This window comes from Gobius niger (genome assembly GCF_951799975.1).
Source record: "Gobius niger genome assembly, chromosome: 3".
NCBI lineage: Eukaryota > Metazoa > Chordata > Actinopteri > Gobiiformes > Gobiidae > Gobius > Gobius niger.
The window spans coordinates 30,591,385-30,615,059 of NC_136854.1; the positions used below are offsets into that span (position 1 = coordinate 30,591,385).

The following is a 23,675-nucleotide window of genomic DNA, read 5'->3' on the forward strand; positions in this document are numbered from 1 at the left end:
CCTTTAATACAGGATTGTTATGAGTGTTTTAAATCTGCCTTACTAAAGTACATTGTCCCCCTCCTTCTCTCATCCCGTCTCTCCACCCGCCCCTGTCCCACAGGCTCCTTGGCGTCGGGGCCCAGCTCCTATGAAGTGGCCTCTCCTGCCTCTCAGGAGCTTTATGTGTTTGACCTGAACGGAACGCACCAGTTCACCATGTCCCTGGTCACTGGGGACTACAAGTACAACTTCAGCTACAGGTACGGACCGTGGTGACTGGGATTAAAAAGTCTTGCACAACGTTATAGATGTGATATATGATTTTAAATGTGTTGAAATGCAAAAGGTTCTTATGCTTCAAACTTCAAACCTAATGTCTATAAATTGTGATATAAATTTCATTGACTAGTAGTTTTTGGTGTCCTGATACCACAGGGACATCCATTTTACTTTGTTAAGACAAACTTTTAATGAAATATGAACAAAAATAAATACATATTAAGTGATTAAAAGCAAAGTATGTTAACGACAATCAGTAGGGGAGGAAAAATTATTTTGTCTTTGTATAAGACCAAAAATGTCCTCAGAACGATTATGGACCCAATGACTGATATTAATGATCATTTTTCTAATCCATACATTTTCTTTTTAGCTATGACTTGTGAAAGTGTAATGCTGTTAATAGGAAAAACGGGTTCCTGCCCCCCACTGGGTCCGGTGACATAATCATATTCTAGAACCTGCAACCCAGCAATTGCCGTTAGCATTTAGCCATCAAACTTTCCAAATAATGAACGATCCAGAGGTTTTCCGATGTTGTCAATCCATCGTCCACATTTAGGTGATATCAAAGCCTAGTCAGAAATCAATACAACATTTTGAAAATGTACTTAAATACAAATTAGCGTTTAAAAGTGGCCTCTGAGTTAAATACTAAATCATTTTCGGCTGAAAAGCACATCCACTGGCCACTAAACATCATTTTATAACATGTTAATGATAGAGAAAGCACAGAATCCCTTGAAACTGACTTGTTATACCTCGCCATACTTTAACTTAGTACTGGCTTTACCATTCATTTGTATGGGGATAGTACACATTTGTAAGAACAGTCTCCGATAGCTAACGGCGTTTCTGTAATTCCTGTGATTGAAAGTGTTAATAAGCCTGAAAGAAGCTCTCATTACTTCCTCCTCATTTGCTGATTTCCTGCTTCTGTTCCTCTTTTCAGTAACGAGGAGGATGTGACCGCGGTGACAGACAGCAGCGGGAACACCCTCCGAATCCGCCGCGACACTAACCGAATGCCCGTGCGTGTGGTCGCCCCCGACAACCAGGTTCGACCCGCCAACCCTCTCCCCCTCAGACTGACTCCTCTATTGTCATATATACAGCAGCCTGATTGAGATGTTTAGACGTTTTTTTTTGTTTTTTTGTTCTCATTTTGGCGTGACACCGGTGTGCTCTGCCTCCCTGTGTGTGTGTGTGTGTGTGTGTATGCGCAGGTCATCTGGCTCACCATCGGCACAAACGGGGGTCTCAAGTCTCTCACGGCGCAGGGCCAGGAGCTGGTGCTGTTCAGTTACCACGGCAACAGCGGGCTGCTGGCCACCAAGAGCATCCAGATCGGCTGGACCACCTTCTACGAGTGAGTGCCAGGGATCAGTGTTTAGACAGAGGGACGAAGAGACGTGATCGCTTTGGTTTTGCATCTCGGCTCCATCGCTGAAGCTTGTGCACGATATATCGGCAAATTATTGTTACCGCAATGTTTGGTGATGTATCGCAAAATCACTGAGATTTACTGTATTTACTGTATTTCTTTGCAAACATAGCCTAAAATTAAATGCAGGGTATCCTAAAAATGTGCAAAAGTTTGATTTTAATCATGATTTTGTTCCATTTTATCCTCATTTCAGTCCTAAATTATTACTGATGTATGTCTGTTTTGAAGATATTTGATCCAAAAACTTTTCTTTGTTCTTTGTTTTCTTGTTTAAAAATACTGGAATTGTTGAAGTCGTTTAGTATCGCAAATATATCATTATCTCAAGACTGTTATCGGATACTGTTATGTTTTCTCGTATTGTGGAGCCCAGCTGTTTTTCGTTTTTTAAGGACACATTTAAGCAAGGATTGTTGGGGCAAGGAAGGGCGTTAGGCCTGAAATCTTATCATTTGGATGATTTAGAGATATTTAACATGTAATTAATTTTCACCAAGAAATTTTCCGAGCTACTCAAAACATGGATTTAGTTTGATTAATCTCACGAAGAGTTAAACCATTTGCTGACATATGTGGAACTGCGTATTTACTCAAGCTCAGTTACTTTTAATGACATCAAAACCAATTGTTTAAGGATTTAGCATAGACAACTTTTTTTTTTTAATTTAACAAAAGCCTGACATCTGTTATTTGCTCAAGAAGAGAAATGACTCTATTGACTTGTTCTTCTAAGTATCCGCTGCTAAACCTCGTAATTACTGCTTTGTGCTTTACAAACTCATAATAACTGCGTTCACATCCCGACTCAGATTATTACACTTGCATTCAAACGGCCGTAAGCGTCTGGGTGGGAACTTGGCTGCCGTTTTTGGATCGCAAATCTAACAGATCTATAAAGTAGAAACAGTGGTTCTTTCATGTTGGTTCAAACGCTTTGGAGGCTTTGAAAATGTTTTCCCCACGCACACAACCAGCTGTGACAGTCGTTTCCTAATTTAATGACGCTGCGAGATATTTTCAACACAAAATATAGTTTCGACCGACAGACTTGCAACAGAAACAATGTCCAAGGGGTGCGGAAAGTAAGTGTGTCTGGAATGGAAAGTGAGTAGACAATGGTGGAGGTGAAAAGGAGACGGAGAGTCTGGGGAGTGCAGTGAAGTGTAGCAGGGATGTATTCATAGTGTTCAGTGACATACAGTATCTCTAATACGTGGCATGCATATATATTGATAAATTTTTTTAGATGAAAAAAGTAATAAACCACATATTTGCATGTGGGCCCTTTTTCAACATTACACTTGATGCTTGGGAATATAATGTTATATTCAAGGTGGGAACAAGACCTTGTTTACACCTTCAATATAACAGTCAAGGTAGGAACATGAATGGCTTAGACTTAAAGGTGCACTATGTAACTTTTTATGCTATTTTGACCTTTTTGTGACTCAGTGGCGTTATGGGTACAGCATGGTACCTTTGCTTTCCCTCACAGTGACCTCTATGATGCTCCAGAATCAATTGTTTTGGGGTTTCTGGACAGTTTCTGGACAGTTTCTGGTACGAACCCCTAAAAACAATTGATCCTGAAGCGTCATAGAGTCCACATAAAAACTTGCATAGCGCACCTTTAAGTCAAGTCCCAAAAATGTAAATATCAAGTATTGGTTTAAATTACTTGAATTGAGGAAATGTGTCTTGTTTTGAGCAGTTTTCACTCATTCAGACTTTTGTTCCTGATCGGACCAAGAATACTTTGCTTGTTTGATGACATTTCTCACTGGTTCTAAGGTAATCTCACTTGAAATAAGAAAGTAAAACTGCCAATGGGATAAATAAGACCAATTGTCTTACCCCACTGGCAAGAAAATTACCTGAAATAAAGACTAAATGTATTGAAACGAAAGATGATCTCAGAACAAGTGAAAGAATCTAGGTTAAATGACCAACTACACCTCAATTAGTCAAAATTTAGTCATTTGGATTAAGATGCTCAAATGAATACGTTGAAACTAGATAATTACTTTTCGCAGTGAAGTAGGGCTAGGTGCTGTTAAAAGGTATACTTCTCTACTTTGTATACAAATCAAGTCCTTTCAAGGATTTGTAGACAGCAAATGACATCAGATTCAGATTTATTAAGGTTGTGATACGACCGTAACATGGTCCTATTGTTAATGTTGTTCACATTATAAGACTTATTTTTGAGAAGAAGCATCAAGTCTTCTCAAGTCACATGGCACAAGTCGAGTCACAAGACCTGGTTCATTTTATCAAGCGGAAATTCCAAGTTATCGTTTAAAGGCGCATTAAGCAACTTTTTATGTGGGCAAAGAGTTGATATTTGTGCGCATTTGAGCTTGTCGTGAGCCAGCGGCTGTATGAGTGGTCAACGTGCCGCCTTTATTTTCCATAATAAGTGTTTTCTAGGATCAGTTGTTTTCACTGCTGATGGACTACCAGAAAACCTATAAAACAATTGATCCTGGAGCGTTGAGGAGACCACCGTGATTGAAAGTAAATGACCATGCTGACCATCATTGAGCTGCTGAGTCACTTCAAGGTCAAGTACGCACAAATATCAACTCTTTTGAATAAAAAATGCTTGACGCACCTTTAAATTAGTGGCTCGGGTTTGATTTGAGTCCAAAGTGTGTGTCTTTGAGTGTGGAGAGGCACATTTTAAAGGCACAAATCCACCAATTCTGAAAGTGGGAATAGCTGAGGTGGCAGAATGGTGAAGGCGAGTGTGTATGTTATTTATATGAGTGGCTCGAGAGGTGAATTGATGAGAGGCAACGAAAGCGGGCTGTGAATTCCCTGACAAAACAGAGGGTATCAACGCAAAAAGGTTGAAGGTGTGCTTCACCATTACTCAAACAAGTAACCAAACATCTGTGTTGCAGCTACGACAGCGAGGGCCGTCTCACCAACGTCACCTTCCCCACCGGCGTTGTGACTAATCTCCACGGTGACATGTCGTCAGGGGCCGTCGCCGTGGACATCGAGACATCGGGAAGAGACGAGGACGTGTCCATCACCACCAACCTGTCCTCCATAGACTCCTTCTACACGCTCGTGCAAGGTAAACACGTCGAGACAATTTTGTACGATTTTGTGTTCAATATGCTACAGTGTGCTAAATGTGGGAGTAACCCTGCATATTCAGTTTGTCACAGTCTCAAGAGCTCATCTGTAGCCTTAAAGTTCAGATAGGGTCTAAGGTCTGCAAACCCTAATATCAAGGCCTTATATTCAGCAGGCATTAAAGTGGACATACAAAATGTACTTTTTTGAGCTTTAAACGATGTTACAACCTTGTTCCCTCATCAAAGACAGACTTGGAGTAGTATTTCTCTACATTCATGCAGTTTTGAGTAATCCTCTGTTAAATGTATATGTTTCTTCTTCTACGGTATCAACACATTGCTCTGTCCTTCCTGGATACAATTGTGTCATTGTTAAAACCTGAAACTGTCCTCCACATTTTTAAAGCCCATGATCCAACATTATATCGGTCCTGATCCGTTCTTCGCTGCAAGCGTGTTTATCAACAAAATAGAAGTTGAAACTTAGTTTTTCAATAAGTCAATCTTACAGCTGCAGCAGGAGCCCCAGTCAAAGTCTTCACCTTTCAAATTATAAAACATAAAAACATTATTCTGGTCCCTCTGTATTGATATTTTAAGTGTATTTTCAAGCCCCATTTTCAAGTTCAGTTTAAATCTACATTTTTTTGAAAATATTAGGACAGCTTGTTTTCATGTACTGCATAAGTTCAGAGACAATACCAAATGTGTGGCCCAAAACAGGTTTTCTGCCCGTTGTGTCCAATTTACATGTATCTATCTCAAAACTTTTATAATTATCAAAATGAGTTACAAACCTATAGGAAAAAAAATGCATTGATCTTTTGCATTTGTGGCATTAAAAAACCTGTAGAAATCTTTGGCTGTTCTTTTTTGTGTGTGTGCCAGAAACCAGGTGCAGCACACTATATGTTTAACGCATAAATAAACGTTTTGAGTACACATTTTTAGTCAGATACAATATTTTGAAATTGCATAGGTCCACAATGCTGTATATTAAAAAGAAATGTTCTACAGGAACAACGTCATTGACTGTGACACTGCTTCCCTCATGACTGTTGTCGGTAATTGTAAATGCCAGTCCCAGAGGAAATGAAAACTCGCTCGGCTCCTGTTTGAGTTTTCATCATTTTACTGAAATAAGAAACGCTGTTTATTTTCACATGAAGCTGTTAGCAACAGTTTGTATTGAAATGTATCGGTAGGAAGCCACACTGTAAATGTAACTGTGCGTTGGAGCCACATATAAGGACCATTTCAGATTAGAATAAAAACAAAGTGCTTTTGCCAGTCTAACATTAAGTGGCTTCAAGTTTCTATAATGTACTCAAATTTCTTTTCTTTCACCTCTCTGCTCTTGTTCTCCCTCAGAAAGTGCGGCGCAAACTTGTGTATATTTATGCTTGTTCCACCCTTGACTCTGTGTTCGTGAAAAAGGCTATAGGTTCGAAGTGCTCCCTCTAATACTATTCTAGCCGCGCCATCAGGGAAAAGCCGCGGTTTATACATTGATTCTGTGCAGTGGCTTTGATACCCACATAAATGCGATAATGCCTCCAGCTCTCTCGCAGTGTGGTACGCGGAGAAACTCGACATAAACTTCAGGCTAAATGCAATGTTTTATCTGAAACTCGGACTTTTCACACTTTAATTCATTCTGTGTAACAGGACAGTGCTTTCATGTGGGGCTGCAGTACATTCAAAGTTTGGATACAGAGATATAAAAGAAATGTTTCATGATATTACAATGAAGACGAAAGCGAATAAACAGAAGGGAAGCCCACAATAACAACATCAAGAGAAATGTATAATAGGTCAGTCAGGTTCAGTCGCGTCAAAATGTTTCTAAACGGTCCATTTAAAGGGGCTAGATGCAAGTTTGCCATTTTGTACTCACTACTGCCACCTCAGGTCATACGTGTAACTGCACCTTCTATATTAAGCTCGTGCATGACGGCAATTCGGACCCGAAACAACACGTTTTTGAGTGACAGTGCAGATTTTAGAGGCAGTTGTGGTGAATAGGTCTGGGCTTAGAACGGAAAGGAATAGTGAATTACGGTCTTAAGTGTCGGAATGTACAGATTTTAAGCTTTCAAACAAGCCCTCCCCGGTTCTCCTACACCTCTGGGGAGCTCAGTTACATTGCAGAGAAATATTGTAAATTTACATCAGATGGATGAAACTTAGCTATTGTGCTAACTCTGGCACATTTATGATATTTTTGAGGGAATGTCCTCCGTATTGCTCTACAAATAAACAGCTGGGACTGGTCCATTATCAAACGTGATGATGGAAATGATTTTTCTGTGAGCTTGGTCCCAGATGCCTGTGATTTTGAGCAGAAATAGGAGTAGCCAGCTCGCGAGGTTAATTAGAGAGTAGTCATATGGCATTTCTCTACATTATGATGTGTTTTTCATCCAATTCTGGGTCTAAATGACCGGGGGAAAACGATCATTTATCCCAGTGCCCTTGTTAAATTTGAAGCAATGAGCCACTTGATCCAGAAGTCTCCGGTGGCTTCAGTGGTCTTGCTCCAAACACAAACACCATCAGCAGCAGCAGTGGCATTGAGCTCGGAGTAATAAGTTATTCACAGGCTTCGACGAGCGCAGCGTTCCTCATCATCTATCCACGTACATTATTCATACTCAGCCTTTTCTAAACAGCACAGCACCGGCATTTCGAAGCACCAGCAGAGCCTGGCCTTGACGGAGAAAACAAGCTGAGGGGGCAGTCAATGTAAGCTGAGGCCAGGTCGTGAAGAGATGGGATGGTTCGAAAGAAACAATTCGATACCATGCCTATACTTTCTTCTACTAATACTGTTACAATGTTAAATACTGTTGCTACGACTACAACTACTTCTACTTTAATTAGCGCATATTCTGGGCAGCACGGTGGTACAGCGGTTAGCGCTCGTGTCTCACAGCAAGAAGGTCCCGGGTTCGATTCCCACCTGGACAGGGCCTTTCTGTGTGGAGTTTGCATGTTCTCCCGTCTCTGTGTAGGTTTCCTCTGGATACTCTGGTTTCCCCTACCACTAAAAACATGTATAGTAGGTCCCCCTCTGGGGCCAAGATTTCCCTGTAAAAGAGATTCTTAATCTCAGTGGGTTTTTCCTGGTTAAATAAAGGTCAAATAAATGTTCATTCAAAAATGTACTCCCCTGACAACATGTTTTAGCTTTAATCTTATTAATTTGACAAAAATGTAGTTTAATCCTAGGCGTCTATAAGGGTATTTAGTCCAGGGCTGTCCAAACCTTATTTTATTCATCATGGGCAACATTTTGAAGTGTATGCAGCATAGAGGGCCACAGACCAGAGGTCAGTGCAGTGAAACCTTCATCTGGATTCATTTAATTTCACTTTTCAGGGACCCCCAAAATCACCATGCAAACAATCCAGGACCAATACTGCAAAAAATGCATAACAAGTCATTTAGATCATGTCACGCTAAAAGCATCCAGTTTAGTAATATATAGTAATACTTTACTATATAATACTATCTAATTTTACAAATCTATGCTGTTTTCAATAAGCAGTTATAGCAAAAACATTATCCATATTTTTCTTTTTTATATCTTGAAATGATATATGAAAATCTTGGGACTCCCACCTCAGTGCTTGCAACGCCCTGGAGGGTCCTGACCATAGACCTTATGATAGAGATCTGCGCGGCCCATTCAGCCCCATTCAGCCCCATTCATAGTAATGATCCCGAGTGGTCTGTGAAATTAACATGGCTCCTGGCGGGGCAGGCAGACCGGCTAAGACCCTTCACAAAGCTTCAGAGCCTGTCAATCATAGACTTAGGCCTCCACTTTCTCTTTCTAATATACAAAAACCAGCATGGTTAAAAAACACGATACTTAGCCCTAAGCCCTAAGTCAGGATAAAATTGGACAATCCATAACTACTGGAATCGCACTAATATGACAGAAAATGCAGTGATTTGGGAGTTGATGTGTTGCCTGGAATAACATACTGATTTTCTTTTTTTTTTCATTCCATTACCAGACTGTGCAATAATCTCTTTGTAAAAATATCTCCCGCTAAGTCACTTCAGTCTGTTTTAGTTAATCTTTTCTAATTACGAGTTTGGACTGCACAAATGAATCTTGAAAAGAAATCTAATGAGGTTTGATTTCATTTTCAAGCTTTTTAAAGATGACACATAACAAGGCAAACTCCTCCCCACTGTTGTATATTCAGCCTGCGAATAAAAGATCATTAGTTGCCGACAAAGTGCATTGAGATGAAAGATTTGAATGGCTTCAAGGTTCCTAGCAGGCGATGATCATAATTGTAAATACCTCCATTGCTTGCCAGTCTTTTGCGTTTCTTCTTCTGAGATCAAGGGCAGGTCGATTAAACAAGGCTAGAAGACGCTAATGGCTGCTTCTTTAATTCAACAGGTGCCGAGCTGCCCGCAAACATTACTTCACCTTTGCTTCTTCCTCCTCCTCACGCTTTCCTCCTGTTCTATTTCAGAGCAAAGGTTAAAGCTATCACTGTGTTTGTTTTCCCAGGCATTTTCATTTATTCATTAAGCGCTTTTATTCTTTTCACAGACCAACTTCGGAACAGCTATCAAGTCGGGAACGATCATTCACTGCGGGTCATCTACGCCAACGGGATGGACACGCACTATCAAACTGAGCCGCACATTCTCGCAGGTATGTGCCGATAAATAGACCGCATATGCAACCAGATATGCAAGAGTTGTAGAGAATTAGTATAATAGCAATAGTTGAAGTATTTGCCGCAACAATCATATCAGTTTTATGCTCATATTTGGCGTATTTCCTGCATCTTTGCAGACGGACATGGAAGTATTTGTCATTTTCCATTCTATGCGTGGCTACACTTGCTTCTGCAAAGACCCTTTGTCGTCAAGGCTGGCTATTGTCAACAAATATATATATAATGTTAGGCATATCTTTACAGAAGTGCGACAATGGCGCCATCTGACAATGACTATCTAAACACATTGTATTTCATGTCTGCACATTCAACTCTCTGTCTGCGTCAATACAGGCAGTGTTCATAATGGCCTAACTTATCTGTAAAATCCGTAGAATCACATCGAACAGAAGTGGAGGGAGTGGTTGTGAAGGCCGTTTCTGATTCTCCAGGTCTTGGTTAAGTTTAGTTTAAGGCCAGATTATTATTTGTGAGACCACTTGGCTCTGGTTGTGGCTGAGTTTTAGTCCCAATGTAGTCTAAGTTGACACAGGAGGTCTTAGTCTTAGTTTAAGCCATAACCCTGTCCTCTTCTTCTTTGGTTAAGTTCTGACACTATCACATTCTGTTCAGCTCGCATGCACACTGATGCACTTCTTCCAAACATAAACAATGTATTCCGACACCCTCTAACATGACAAATAGCCCTCGAACACTCACATTTGGGCGGCGATGTTGTGAGCTGAACAGAATTTAATGGTGTCATTGAAAACACATGCTGCTCCTGTGCACAAATAAAGCCGTCGTGTGGTGTTTACGGCGCAAATGAGATGTACCGAGAGCCGCCAAACAACATGATACTCCTGTCTCCTGTGATCTACATCAGAATAATGGGCTTCTGCTCCAATGTTTTTTACAACAATGAGACGAGTGCTGTACCCTGCACTGATGGAAGTGAAAGTATGGACAAAAACTGGACCAAAACAATACTAATACTGGGTAGAAATATCGACCAAGGACTAAGTAGTGCAGAGACCACTATTCACTCCCTCACACCATAGTGTAATTGTTTGTCAAGTCCTTTTATGTATTTTTAATGGACCACGAGTCTGGAATGAAGTTGAATTGAATTGAATATAAAAAATATAAAAAATATTGTGAGAAATGTCTTGGTCAAGGACACACCAACAACATGTATTTGTCAGGACTAGGGACAAGTTTGTCAGCCATCCAATATGTGCAGTTTAGAATAATTAAGTTTGTGCTTTAGTAATTCATTTAAATTTTGCATTTTTCTGATTTTTAAATGCTTTACACCCAGTTTAGACAGTTTCCACAAAGATCTATTTTAAGGACTATTTCTATAGGACCCAGTTTAGTCCTGATTTGATCTTGATCTAGCCCTAGTGGCACTTTGAAAACCATTGTCGTAGATTATTTTAATTTCTTGATAAATAATCTGGATTACCGACATTTACAAAATTTCACTCGACTTCGGACACAATATCTCTGCATTGAACAGTTTGTGAATATACTGTCCTAACATCGCCTGGCCTTTACAAATCTGCAGGATTACAAGACCTTCATCCCCACATAAGCCTCCAGTTTGCCCTCATTTGACCTGATATGTCGTCATAATGGACCCCTATAAACACCTTGTCCTGGTGCATTTGATTTAGCTCATGCATAACAACCCTCATCTGTTTTCTCCATCGATTCCGCAGGTGCAGCTAATCCCACCGTAGCCCGACGCAACATGACCCTCCCCGGGGAGAACGGCCAGAACCTGGTGGAGTGGCGGTTCAGGAAGGAGCAGACGAGAGGCAAAGTGGTTGTGTTTGGACGAAAACTCAGGGTAAGCCCGTCACATCTGTCATTTTCAACATAAAAGATGGGTTGGACAGTGGCTCACATGTCCTAAAACCCGAAACTTTAGGGCACTTTTAACACCTTGTGTTTCATTTGGAGGACGCAAGTCTCTCGCCAACATCTGGAAGGATTGTCTTATGTCATATGTCCTCATTTGAACCAAAGGCTACAGCAGGGGTGGGCAATTCTTTTTTTGCCAAGGGCCAATTGAATTGAGTTAGAGGGCCACACCAACTTTAATTTAATTCTGCTCAACTTTCTCCCATTGCAAAATCCACTAAATTATACCTGGAACTCGCTTAATGGTAATTGTAAATAATGTAAAAAAAAAAAAGAGATGTATGTAAAGTAATTTGTAAAGCTTACAAAGGGGCACTCTTGACACTCTTGTCTCTGCTCCTTTTCATTCAAACAGTTTTTTTTTTTAAATGTCTCTTTTTAATGAAATAATAAATTAATAAATTAAAAGAGAAATACAGTGTCATTTGAGTCCACTCTGGCAGGGGATGGTAATGTTGCCTCTGATACACCGCTACGCACTTCAGCGTGGCAAACGCCCAAACAAATTATTGAAATTATGGAAAGAGAGTCGTGGGCCAGACAAAATGGGCCGCAGTTTGCCCACATCTCGGTTACAGTGTACAGTGGCTGCCTGTTTGCAAACTAGCCTTACTTTGGTGCAGGAGAGGTTTGTCTGTGCCAGCTTTCAGTGGACAACCAAGGAAATATAATTATATGGTGTGACATTTTTTTTACTGATGTAAAAGTTGTTGATTGTTCTTACCTTTTTCATTCTGGTACTGAAGACAAACATACAAGTCAGAATCTGAATGAGCACCACACAAAAATTAGCTCAGAAAAAAATAATATTTTCATTAGATAGCAAGTTTTGATGTCTCGTGGTGTTATCTATATGATATATCTAAAATATGAAGAAAAAAAACAATGTTACAAAAGTATCTTTCCAGCATTTTTCCAGCACCGGTGTCGTAGCCTAGCCCTCGTCCCCAATCAAACCAGTGAGTGCTAATGTGCTCCAGTGGTTGAAGCCCAGCGACTGAAATTTGGAAGTTCAGTTCAGTTGTAGTTGGAGAGCCTTTAATAAACCACTGCAAGCATTACCTTTAAGAATTCCTCAAATATACCATTTTCTAACATGCTAAGTTCAGCAGAAGTCAAGAATGGGAGGCAAAAAACATAAAAGTGTCTAATTATTTTTGATTTAGTAATGACTGAATGAGTGTCAGTGTGTTTTAGTCATTATGATTGGCCATTGCAGCAATCCACTGACACACAGCTCATCTAATTATGAGCATAACATCTAAGCTTCTAATTTGCATGGCTGTGGAAAAGCAAGGACTGAGCAAATCATTGTTAAAGTGCATTACTGTCTTCTACTGGGACCTGACTTGATTTATAGCCACAGACTGCGGGCCACTTCAGTGCTTTTGCTCTGATCATAAATTCAGGCAAAGCGGCGCGCTGAGGAAACAATTATAACAAGCGGGACGAGTGCTTCCAGGCGTAATTCCCCAAACTGATCAGGGTCATCGGGCGCACGTCCCGGAGTGCAGCAGTTTTCCAAAGACAGGATTAGCCTGTCAGGATTCCCATGTGCACCGGAAATAGGAATCTTGATATCTGTTACGAGTGCTGGAGTTAGTAATGGATTTGCATTGTTCGGAAGGCTGTTACTTTTATCTCTTTTAGTTATAGATGATTTGCAAATGTATCTTGAATAGTCATGATACAAATAAATCATGACATGCATTTTAGTGGTTGCTTAATGTCATACTGTGTAACGCTAATAGAATAAAACAAGCTCTGTTTGAGTTTTTATAAGTGAAAAAAACATCAAAACACAATGAACGGACTTTCTTCTTCTTCCGAGAATAGACATTAAAGCAGCTCTGCTTGTGTTCAAGTCTCTTCACGGTCTAGCACCAAAGTACATCTCTGACATGTTAGAATCATACGAACCATCTCAGCTCCCAGAGTCAGGACCAAACATGGTGAGGCTGTGTTTAAGTTTTATGCATCTGAAATCTGATTTGCAGAAGATCTTCAAACACCGCCTGAAAACAGTTATTTTTAGCAGTACATATGACAATTGAAAGTTGTTATTTGAATCTACACACTTTGCATTTAATGCAATTCATTCATTTTCATATTTTTGTTTTATCAATTGATTTTATCTGCCTTCTTGTAATGTGCTCTATAAATAAACTTGCCTAATTGAGAGCAGGACATCATTCGCTTGTTTCTGAGCAGGGTTTCTGTGGGGCATTGAAAAGCATTTAAAGTCATTCAATGAACTGTGCAATTAAGGTCTTGAAAGTCATTTAAAAAAAAAGTTATTAAGCCCAACTCAAACTGGCATTAAATACATTTTGGGGGGAAATAATGGCATTGCTCAACTATTATTATTGCATAAGTTCAATGAAAATGCTAATGTTACTGTCAAACACATTCAGCAATTTTCTTTTGAATATCCAAATGTGTCGTCATTCCTCTGTTTGATTGAAGGTTTGCAAATGAACACAGATTATTTGCAATTGTGGTGTTATAAATATAGTATTTGGGCATTGAAAACTGCATTAAAATACATTGAATTTAACTTGCTGCTGCCTGGAGATAGCCAAACCTTAGGGTGAAGTGTTTCCTCCCCTTTCAAATGCTTTATTTTGATCACACACAAACACACTTCGGTTTGGTTTGTTTAGTATCATCCGCATGCGTGTTTACATTTAATATTCCTACAATATTCCTATATTGTTGAAAGTTCTTCACAGCCTCACTATACAAGATCTCCCAAACACAAAAGTACTCTGACGTCATCGCAGCATGGCAAAAAGCATATTTTAGTGGACAAGTTTATTACCATTGCACGAGAGCTGTGCAGATGATGGTTTTCCTCGTGCCATATCCAACTTACCTGGCAGGAGGCAGGTGGTCTGATCTCATTTATTTAAGTACCTGCTCTTATCAAAGGCTCTCAGTGGAAGCTCTCAGATGGCAGTCCATCTGGTCAGCCATGTCGGAAACAAACTCAATGGTTGAAAACTTTTTTTGGCAACGACACCTATGAGCAAACTTAGAAAGGAATTTAAGACTGATCACAACACTATAAACAGCGAGCTTCGACACCCTTGAAGCGGAAATGGGCCCGTCTTAGACTTGTCAGGGAATTGTTTTGTTTATTGCTATTAGCAGCCAAACAACAGGACGGTGATTTGTCAGCGCCGTTTGAATATTGCATGAAGCTTTGTGGGCGGAAAAAAACCCGCCATCGCTCTTCCCTCGGCATATAGCTTGATCCGTGTAGCCCACCTGTGCTCCCCGCATCCGCCTAAACCTTAACGAATGCGGCGGTCTTGCGATAACGAGAAAGACAAAGGTGCGTTCCTGCGGAAAGAGTAAATATTATGCATATGTAGCATGTGTCCCGGCAGCATGTGTGTGACAATTTGTGCTTACCCGCTGTCACACACCGCCGCGGTATAAGCTGGTAATGATGATGAGGTGATTGTAAGGCCAGCTAAACAGCGCTAAACCTTTGTCGTGCCTTCATGCGAGATGCTAATGCGCGTGCTGTTTCTCACATGGGAGCTGAAATAACCAGGGAACGCGTTGAAATGTCATGCTATCTTGGGGAATACAGCTTGTTAGGCAAAGCTGAAACATGCCATTCGGTATATCAATGTCCATAAACAATGTCCATAAACAAGACCTTTCCTTGACAGAACAGATGTGTTTAAATCCGTAACTTAAAGGCGGGAAATAATCAGTTACATTTGCTCAAGTACATTTGTTTGGGTAACTGTTTGAATTGCATTTTTAAAGGGGGGACATTTTGCAAAATCTACCTTTTAGAGCTTTCATCCATGTTCTGTTGTTGAACATGTCCTTAAAAAAACAAATCGGAGATCTGTTTTGAGTGATTCAGGCCTGTTAGAGTAATCTTTCAATCTTGCATGGCAACTCCTCCATTTCCCCAAGGTCCTCTTGCTCTATGTAACCAGTCTGTTGCACATTTGCTTCCAAACCTTTGCAAAATAACACGTTGCAGCCCATTCTGACTGTATCATCGACAGTAAGCTACAAGGCAGGAGAGGTAGTGGACTCTGTTTAGATGTAGTGTTGTTTTTGGCAGCCCTTTTAGTTTTAGTAGTTTGATAGTATTAGTATGCAGTGTATTAGTGTATTAGTGTATTAGTATTTCAAAAAATACATTTCTACAAGTTTTGGAAATTGGGATGAAGATTGTCAGGCTGTACTAACCATTTAATAATATTAATTATTAATATATAATATTAATCTCATGGATCTATATAACTTTTGAGATTACACCACAATAGGCACTGGCAGACTTCTTTTTTGATCCAACACACTGGCTCAGGACCAGTGGATGTGCTTGTCTTCACCTACAAACAGAAATGTCATTGTGATCATGACTTTTCCCAAAAGTCCCCACTCTACTCGTCCTCCGATCATCGCTTTGCGATTTTTTTTCGACAGTGCACATTCGTTCATCAACATGCTTTCTGCGTTCATACGCTACACTACGGCAGAAAATGGACCCCAGGAAGAGTAGTCTTTGAGTTGGTAAAGACTTATGGGGGTCCTTAAATAAAGAAATAAAGAAATATTTAAAACTGTCCTGAGAGAAGATAAAGTCCCTGTGACATCGCTGTCAGAGGACTCCATGAGGGATGAATCCGTGCTTATTGTATGCACAGAGAGAGGGAAAGAGGGGCACAGCCTCAGCATGTGAGCCCACATGAGCTGACAGCCCCATTCAGCGCACAAGCTCTGTTTGCAAACGGTCTGATGAAGTACTTTGTCGCATTTTCGTCTCGTCTCATTAACGTAAACTCATAAACGTCTCATCAGGTTTTAGTCCACAAAGAGCTATTTTTAGTTTATCATCGTTATGTTTTCGTCATTTTAAAAAGGTTCATCAATGAAATGATATCGCTGTAGTCTTCGTTGACGATAACAACACTTTTTAGATAGGGAGCGAGAAATGTAGAGCTGTCACATTTGAAATAATAACCTCATACTTCTCTTTTTTCTCATGAAAGTGATTTTTCCTATATATTTACTTTACAACTCAACATTTTCAACATGACATCACAGAATCCGTGTCTGCACTCGGGTCGCTCATTCATTTGTAAATTAGCAGGAGGTGAGGAGAGCAGAGGAGCTAAAGGTGGCAGAGATGGATATGCTCGCGCAGTGGCCTGGCTCCAGTTGGCACGGGCAGCCTTGGCAGATTGAAAATGGTTTGTCCAATTCATGAGGCTCCAAGCAATCTGCGCGACCTCCTCAGAGCGGCTGGAAGAGGGCGTTTGCGCGGCTAAACGCTTTGAGCAGAAGGAGATGTGGTGAAGGAACAATGGCGCGCCGTCAACAAGTGGAGATTTCCCAAAGGACGAGGCTGAAGATGTCATTTGGCTAAATAGGAATAACAAGGGCTCAGTGAGAGGGACAGGAAAAGCAGAGATGTCAAGTGGAGGTTTTCGTAATACTTGGGCCTGAAAGAATCTGAAAGAACTTCCACAGTTTTTGAGGTTGTAATCATTCTAAGTGGCATTGTTTGTGAAATATAAGCAAGGAAATAAGTTGTGTTAAAGTAAGTATGTGTTAAAGAGACTAGAAAACAAGCGATTTTGAAATATAACCGATTCCAATGTTTCTCAATTCTAGGCTTTGTATGATTGATATCATTTTAACTGTTTAGTCCTTTTAGGTTTGTCCTTGTTCTGAACAACTTGAGTCCTGGTTTAGACCCGTTGTGGCATTGTCCTGTTATAGAGTTTGATCTGGTGGTTCGCTGACAGCTACATTTATTCTTAGCTGGCACTTAGTGAGTAATGCTTGAGACCCGCTGGCCTTTTCTTATTCTTAAAGGGCCTCACCGGATTTTTGCACTTAGCACTGATTCTGAAAATGAATAACTTTGTGCTGGCTAATAGTTTTAATAACATTACCATTGGGGTTGTAAAGGGGAAGAAGATGGAAACAATGGAAACTTTGACAATTTTGACAAATGTAAAACTGTCAAAATGCTAAAATAAACATGATATTTTGAAATTGATTTTGTTGCATAAACAATTAGTGAACTATTAGTTACCCATTAATTATATTTTTGAACCATAAAACATGTATTTGAGTGATGTCACACCCCCGACACATACAAGAAGGGTGAGGTCACAAAACATAACACAACTTTCCTAAACGTACATTCTGCTTAATACTCTTTCCAGTAAGTGGTGAGACAAACGGCAAAGTTCGATATCATTATTTTGTCTGTGATTGGTTAAATTCACCTGTCACTCACTCAGATTATGAGAGACGCTGACCAATAGGAGGAGTGGGCGGGGCCTGTGTCTGACACAAAGAGCTGCATTAAACAGAACAGACCGAAATGATAGACTTTTAAAACTATATAATATAATAAAACTGCACACACATGATGTATATAGGGAAGATGTATACAAACATTGAAAGATTCTGTTCCATTTACAAAAGCCCTTCTTTTTATTGGCCACAACCTAAACCCTGCTGTCAGACACGGCAAGAATGATTTCTTTGAGACTTTTCATCTCTGCTGTGATAGATATTTCAGTGCATAACTATAAAATGAAATGTATTTGCTTCAATTTGTATCTGTCTGTAAAGAAGCAGCCTTCAGTTGTGTTAATTCCCTGTTTTTTTTTCCCATGTGCTCCCGTTATTTTCCATAAATTCCCGTTAATTGAAAAGCCCCGGAATGTTTCAGTCCTAACTACCATGCCCATGTGCTTCTTGAAAACTGTGAACACTTATCCTTGCGAAGATTTGAGATGTTGGGAAAAGTTATTGTGTATTTTGAGATGTATCAGATTAGAGACTTTACAAAGAGCTTCAGAGAAACTATTGTAAATCAATTTATACCATACCAATGAGATAATTAAGGGATTATATTTCTACCTTTAAGCAGGAAAATAAACCCACTCTTAAATAAATGTTGGGCGGTAGCACACGTTTAAGTTCATACTACGACTCTGAAAGCGTGTCATCTTTACAAATTTAATCTTTTGTGTCGCCGACAGCTCACAAAAGCTCTGCAAAATCTGTACAACTGCATTCTCCAAAATTCTCCTCTCCACTTACCCATTTAAAACTGCGATCGCTTTGCTCTTTCTTGGCGCTCCGTGGCCCCGTCAATGTCAAATCAACAAAAATACTTTCACGTTGCCCATTTTCTCTTCAAGGTTTCGTGGCTTTAAGTTATTTCATCCACTTAAGTTCATTCTGGACCATTACGTTTGCGCTCCGTCTTGAGAGAATAGATTCAGTCGCCGGGTTGTTTTCAAAAAGGCTGTCGTCAAGGTCAAATCCAAATGTCACGCTTTGCAGTTTGTCTGTCAATGTGAGGGGAGAAGTGGGCACTAACATTATAACCTATTATTATATACTTATATGAGCTAGCACTGGAGTGTTTCTCATGCCAGTGATCTTCATTGGTTTATAACTATGTGACCAAAACTTTGTGATCTGATACCGAAGCTCAGTTCTGTCTTATCTTCTTTTTTGAGCCACAGCGCCAGGATAAATGTTTCTGCTTCACAAAACATATTGAAACTGTTGAGCAAGACATCGACAATGATTTCATTTTGAGTTATCAGAATAAAGTATCTGGAATAATGTTTGGCTTCCTGTGGTCAAAGCGAAGCAGGATGTAAATGAGAGTCAGGTGTGAGGAGAGAAGATGTGAGACCCACCCATAATGACATAAAAACTCAGATTTTATTATTCTAATCGGGTAAAATATATGGCTGGGAAAGAAAAAAAAAGATAATTAAAAGAAGACATTTTGTTTTTTCTCTTGTGTTGAGTATTTAAACTCAAACAACTTCAGACCCATTCAACTGCCGCTCTTAATTGGGGCTGTGCTGAATATTCATAAAAGTTTACTTGTGGCAGTGAATTAAATCAATAGACAAGGGCAGAATTTCTCAGACTTAAAACAAATTATAATGTATTGTCAATATCAGATTGCTGAATAAAAGAGCTGGAGCTATTAGGGTGATGCATTATTCACATTAGGCCACAATGTTCACCGAGCTCTTCCATTTGACAGATTTACACATTTTTGCCTCTACAAAAGTTAAAGAGCAACTAAAGACCCGACCAACTTTTTTTCTGCTGAAACTGTATAGAATATCATCTGCTGTTCCTACTTAATTGTTTGTCATTTTAGAGTATATTTTGCACTTATATAGGCTAAAACCTTCTAAAACTGTGTGCATACTGCCCCCTCATGGCGAAAAAGTGAATGGAATCTGGATTTTCTATTGGTGGCAGTTTTTGTAAAAGTAGAGGTTTACGTCATGAGCACACGCCGATCTGATCAGCGGATCATTCCCCGATCATGCCCAGCGAAAGAGGAAGCGGAAGTGCAGCTTTCCTGTATTACATCCACAAAGCATCAGTTGCATGTAGAGATGTCAGCTACTCGGCAGGGTGGTGTGAGAATTTATTTATTTGACGCTGTTCACACCGGTTTCTCGTAGCACAGCCCCTCTGTGCCTCTCTTGCTCCCCCCCACGGTCCACTGAGCCAACCCACTGCGGTGGCAATTTCATTCTGCAAATGTGGGCGGAGTTTGGTCTTTAGTGCCACTTTAAAGGGACTATACAGAGTTTAAAAATACGTGTTCCAGCCATGTCCTAGTGTGTCGAATGAGCCCCGACTTATTCACCACAACTGCCTCTAAAATCCTGCACTGTCACTCAAAAAGTTGTTACTGTGGGTCCCAAGTGCCATCATGCACGAGCTTAATATAGAAATGCAGTTATGTGTAAGACCTGAGGTGGCAGTAGTGAGCATTAAATGACCAACTTGCATCTAGTCTCTTTAAGTTAGTAGTCATAGTAGTCATTGTTTTCCTAGTTTAGCTCCATCTTAGCCTTCATTTGGTCCTGATTTAGTGTTTTGTTTTTCTTTACTGTAGGCCTGTGAATGTCAGAATTTTTTTTTTCCTCACGTCGTGCAGCCCTAATATGAAGTAAAACCCTTGGCATTCCCAGCATGTTCTTGAAATCAGAAGTTTGTCACTTTGAATCCCGCCTAAGTACATACCGTCGTTGCATTCCTAGTATGAGAAAGTGAGCAGCCAAATTTGATTCTCTTTCCTACAGTTGCCAACACATACCACGCTGTGCCAACTGGAGCCAAGCCACTGTCTGAATACCTCCATCTCTGCAGGCTTTAGCTGCCGCTGCTCCTTCACCTCCTTCTAATTTACAAACGGCAGAGCCACCGAGGCGAAAGACGAAAGGAAACGGCCTTGAAAGGTTTCCAGCAAAACTCTAACTCTAATGAAACCAAACAATTGATTAAATAATTTGTCGTATTTCTGCCCCTACCTTCGTTGATGTAAGTCCAGCGCTCAGACCCTGATAATCCGTCTTCGTAAATTGCGCGCAGGACAAACGAAACCTTGTTTAAAAAGTCGTAAAGATTGTCCAAACGATGCTGTGATTCAGAGCTCGAGGTTCGTAAGTCCAAGTGGAGTGGGAATAAAGCACGTTGTTTGTTTAGCCGATGCGGCGATTCGCTGCGCTGCTACTGTTTGTGTTGGCCCCGCACTCACGTGTCATAAATAAGACTTTTATTGGGCCTTCCATGTTCCTTCAAGCCAGTGTTTCGCAACCAGAGGTGCATGGACATCAAGTATGGGGGCATGAGTTTTTTTTCTCGATTTGAAAATATTCAGAGCCAGGAATTATATCAAAATGTCGAATGAGAGGCCCCTTGTCCTGCATGTGCATAGCAACCAGCACCATAAAACATTTTTAATCATACAGTCATACAATACTTTACACAATAGCACAATAGCTGAATAGATCAAAACTTGGAGAAGGGTCCTTGGATGCTACGCTGCAGTTGCCCACAATGGATTAGCGTCTAAAGTCAACTTATTCATGTGTTTTTTTTGCAGGTGAATGGGAGAAACCTGTTGTCGGTGGATTACGATCGCTCGCTGCGGACAGAGAAGATTTACGATGACCACCGGAAGTTTCTGCTGAGGATCAACTACGACACTCAGGGCCACCCCACTCTCTGGGTCCCCAGCAGCAAGCTCCTGCCGGTCAACCTCACTTACTCCAGGTACACCCCTCCGACCATCAGCGGCCTTGAATTCAAACTGGCACTAAATCTAATGTTTTTGCTCAAAAGTTGCCCATAATATCCAATTTACTTTTGCATATCATTCCTCTGTTGTAAAAGTATAGTATTTGGGCACTGAAATGGCCTTAAGAAGCATTGAATTTGACTTACTGCTACCTGTATTAATAATAAGGCTTCCGTTGCTCATGTGATGTGCAATTTGATACATTTTATCGATTTCTTTTAGGTTAAATCATGTAATTGGCCACCTCTTTCATACTCACTGTCCCTGTGTGTCTGTGTCAGTACGGGGCAGGTGACCGGGCTGCAGAGGGGTCCCACCACGGAGAAGTGGGAATACGACAACCAGGGACGCATCATCTCCAGAGTCTTCGCCGACGGGAAAATCTGGAGCTACACCTACCTCGACAAGGTAGGAATAATTACTGAGACCACACATCATTGTAGACCTGTTTGGAGACATACATTTTAGCATCAGAAAGATCAGGAAAAAGACTTTACCACTGTGAAAGTCCTCGGAAATCTAAGGATCAAAGGCTGTAGTGTATTCATGTTAAAAGAATTGGTCCTGGTTTTTTTTACTTGCCATAATGTGACCAACAAAAAAATACCATAAATCAAGGAAATGTTTAAGGATTTAAGGATATTATGCAAAATCGACTTGCTCTCATGAAAAACAGACCTGGAGCTGTGTTTTTTTACGAATCCAATAAATACAGTACTTTCCTCACCTCTCGATCTCTTGCTCAGCTTAATCCTCTCAGCGCGGAGTAAGAACACTCACTAAAGCTTCTCTGCAACCACACGAGCAGCTCTCTTTATTGAAACAGCTGCTCAGCAAAGGGGAGCAAGAGGAGGATGGTGCGTGAAAACTACTAGATGTTTTTGTTTCAGCTGTTTTAGATAAATATTGCATTTTCTAACCAACAAAGTATGAGACAGCGATAAAATGTGTGACCAAATACCTACAAAAAGCACAATGCCCCCTCTTTAATAACAAAAAGGAAAAGAAAATGTACTGTATTTTTAGTTTTAAGCCACAATGTGAAGCTTTTTCTTATAAATTTATAATAAAAACCCTTATGGATACCTCTTACAACAAAGATATACCAACATTGATTTAGATTGGTCAGCGATTGTACACACCTAAAGGTAGATTGGGTGGGCACATCGTTGTGGGTAGCTGTTCAAAAGTGGTTGCAATAGCTGAAGGGAACGTCCGCATATAGGAGGATGAGGAGAAGAGGTGACGCAGGAAGACTTTGAAAAGTTTAACAACAACCCACACTGAAGCAAGACCAGAGGGAGGCTCCCAGTAGGACAAGAAACTGGCCGTAAGAAAAACAACACACACAAACAGAAGAGAGAACATAAGTAAGAGACTGAAGAGAAAAGAGAGACAGACAGAGAGAAAATTGGACGAAGCATCACGGGATGAAGCGGACATTTTGGAGTTGGTCGGCCCCTATAGACAATAACAACTAGAGTCCACGGATGAGAAGACAGACATAGATGGGTGTTAAAGACTATTGCTGCTGCTGCTACGGCAACCATGCCCAGGGGATTGTGGGTGCTTATCGTACAGACGAACAAGATGGAGGAGACAGGTGTAGATCAAGATTGAAGAGAAACTATACTTAAAGGCCTCAGTAGTTGCAATTTCCTTTTTTGTGTCAGTATGAAAAACAAACATCTGTGAGAGGGAAAAAATAAGGTTACTTGTTGCCATTTACATTACTGTGACGGTTTTTGCTCAAAGTTGTGAATCTATAAAGTCATCCCTGTGAAGAATCGCAATGCTAGAAATGCATTTGAAAAGTTAGGCATGAATTTGGACCACAACTAACAATTTACCATTTACAAGCTTTCTGTTTCATTGTTTGTAAATGAAGGAAATCTGGTACAGGACCTTTAAACGACTAACTTTACAACTTATGGAGGAATACAAATGTTTGGTAAATGTATCTAACTCAAACCTTTAGTTTTTAGGCACTGGCAGATCATTTAGAATTCCATTTGGGAGGTCATTTGGAGCCAGTATTTTATTTCGTTCTGGGTTAGCTCTTGTGAAGAGAAATGCAATGATTTTTGAGGAATTCAAGTAGAATGATTGGAAAATTGAAGTGGAAATCAAGA

General features: G+C 40.3%; 1 protein-coding gene across 9 annotated transcripts in view; it reads left to right on the top strand.

Annotated features, from left to right (window-relative positions):
- tenm3 (teneurin transmembrane protein 3) overlaps positions 1 to 23,675 on the top strand; it is a 627,437-nt gene that overhangs the window by 579,162 nt on the left and 24,600 nt on the right. For all 9 annotated transcript variants that reach the window (XM_079553229.1, XM_079553230.1, XM_079553228.1 and 6 more), the window contains 8 exons: positions 104 to 242; positions 1,214 to 1,319; positions 1,488 to 1,630; positions 4,615 to 4,793; positions 9,377 to 9,481; positions 11,213 to 11,343; positions 21,349 to 21,518; positions 21,825 to 21,951. In XM_079553229.1, the coding sequence (XP_079409355.1) occupies positions 104 to 242; positions 1,214 to 1,319; positions 1,488 to 1,630; positions 4,615 to 4,793; positions 9,377 to 9,481; positions 11,213 to 11,343; positions 21,349 to 21,518; positions 21,825 to 21,951 (1,100 nt within the window). The remainder of the gene's footprint in view (positions 1 to 103; positions 243 to 1,213; positions 1,320 to 1,487; positions 1,631 to 4,614; positions 4,794 to 9,376; positions 9,482 to 11,212; positions 11,344 to 21,348; positions 21,519 to 21,824; positions 21,952 to 23,675) is intronic.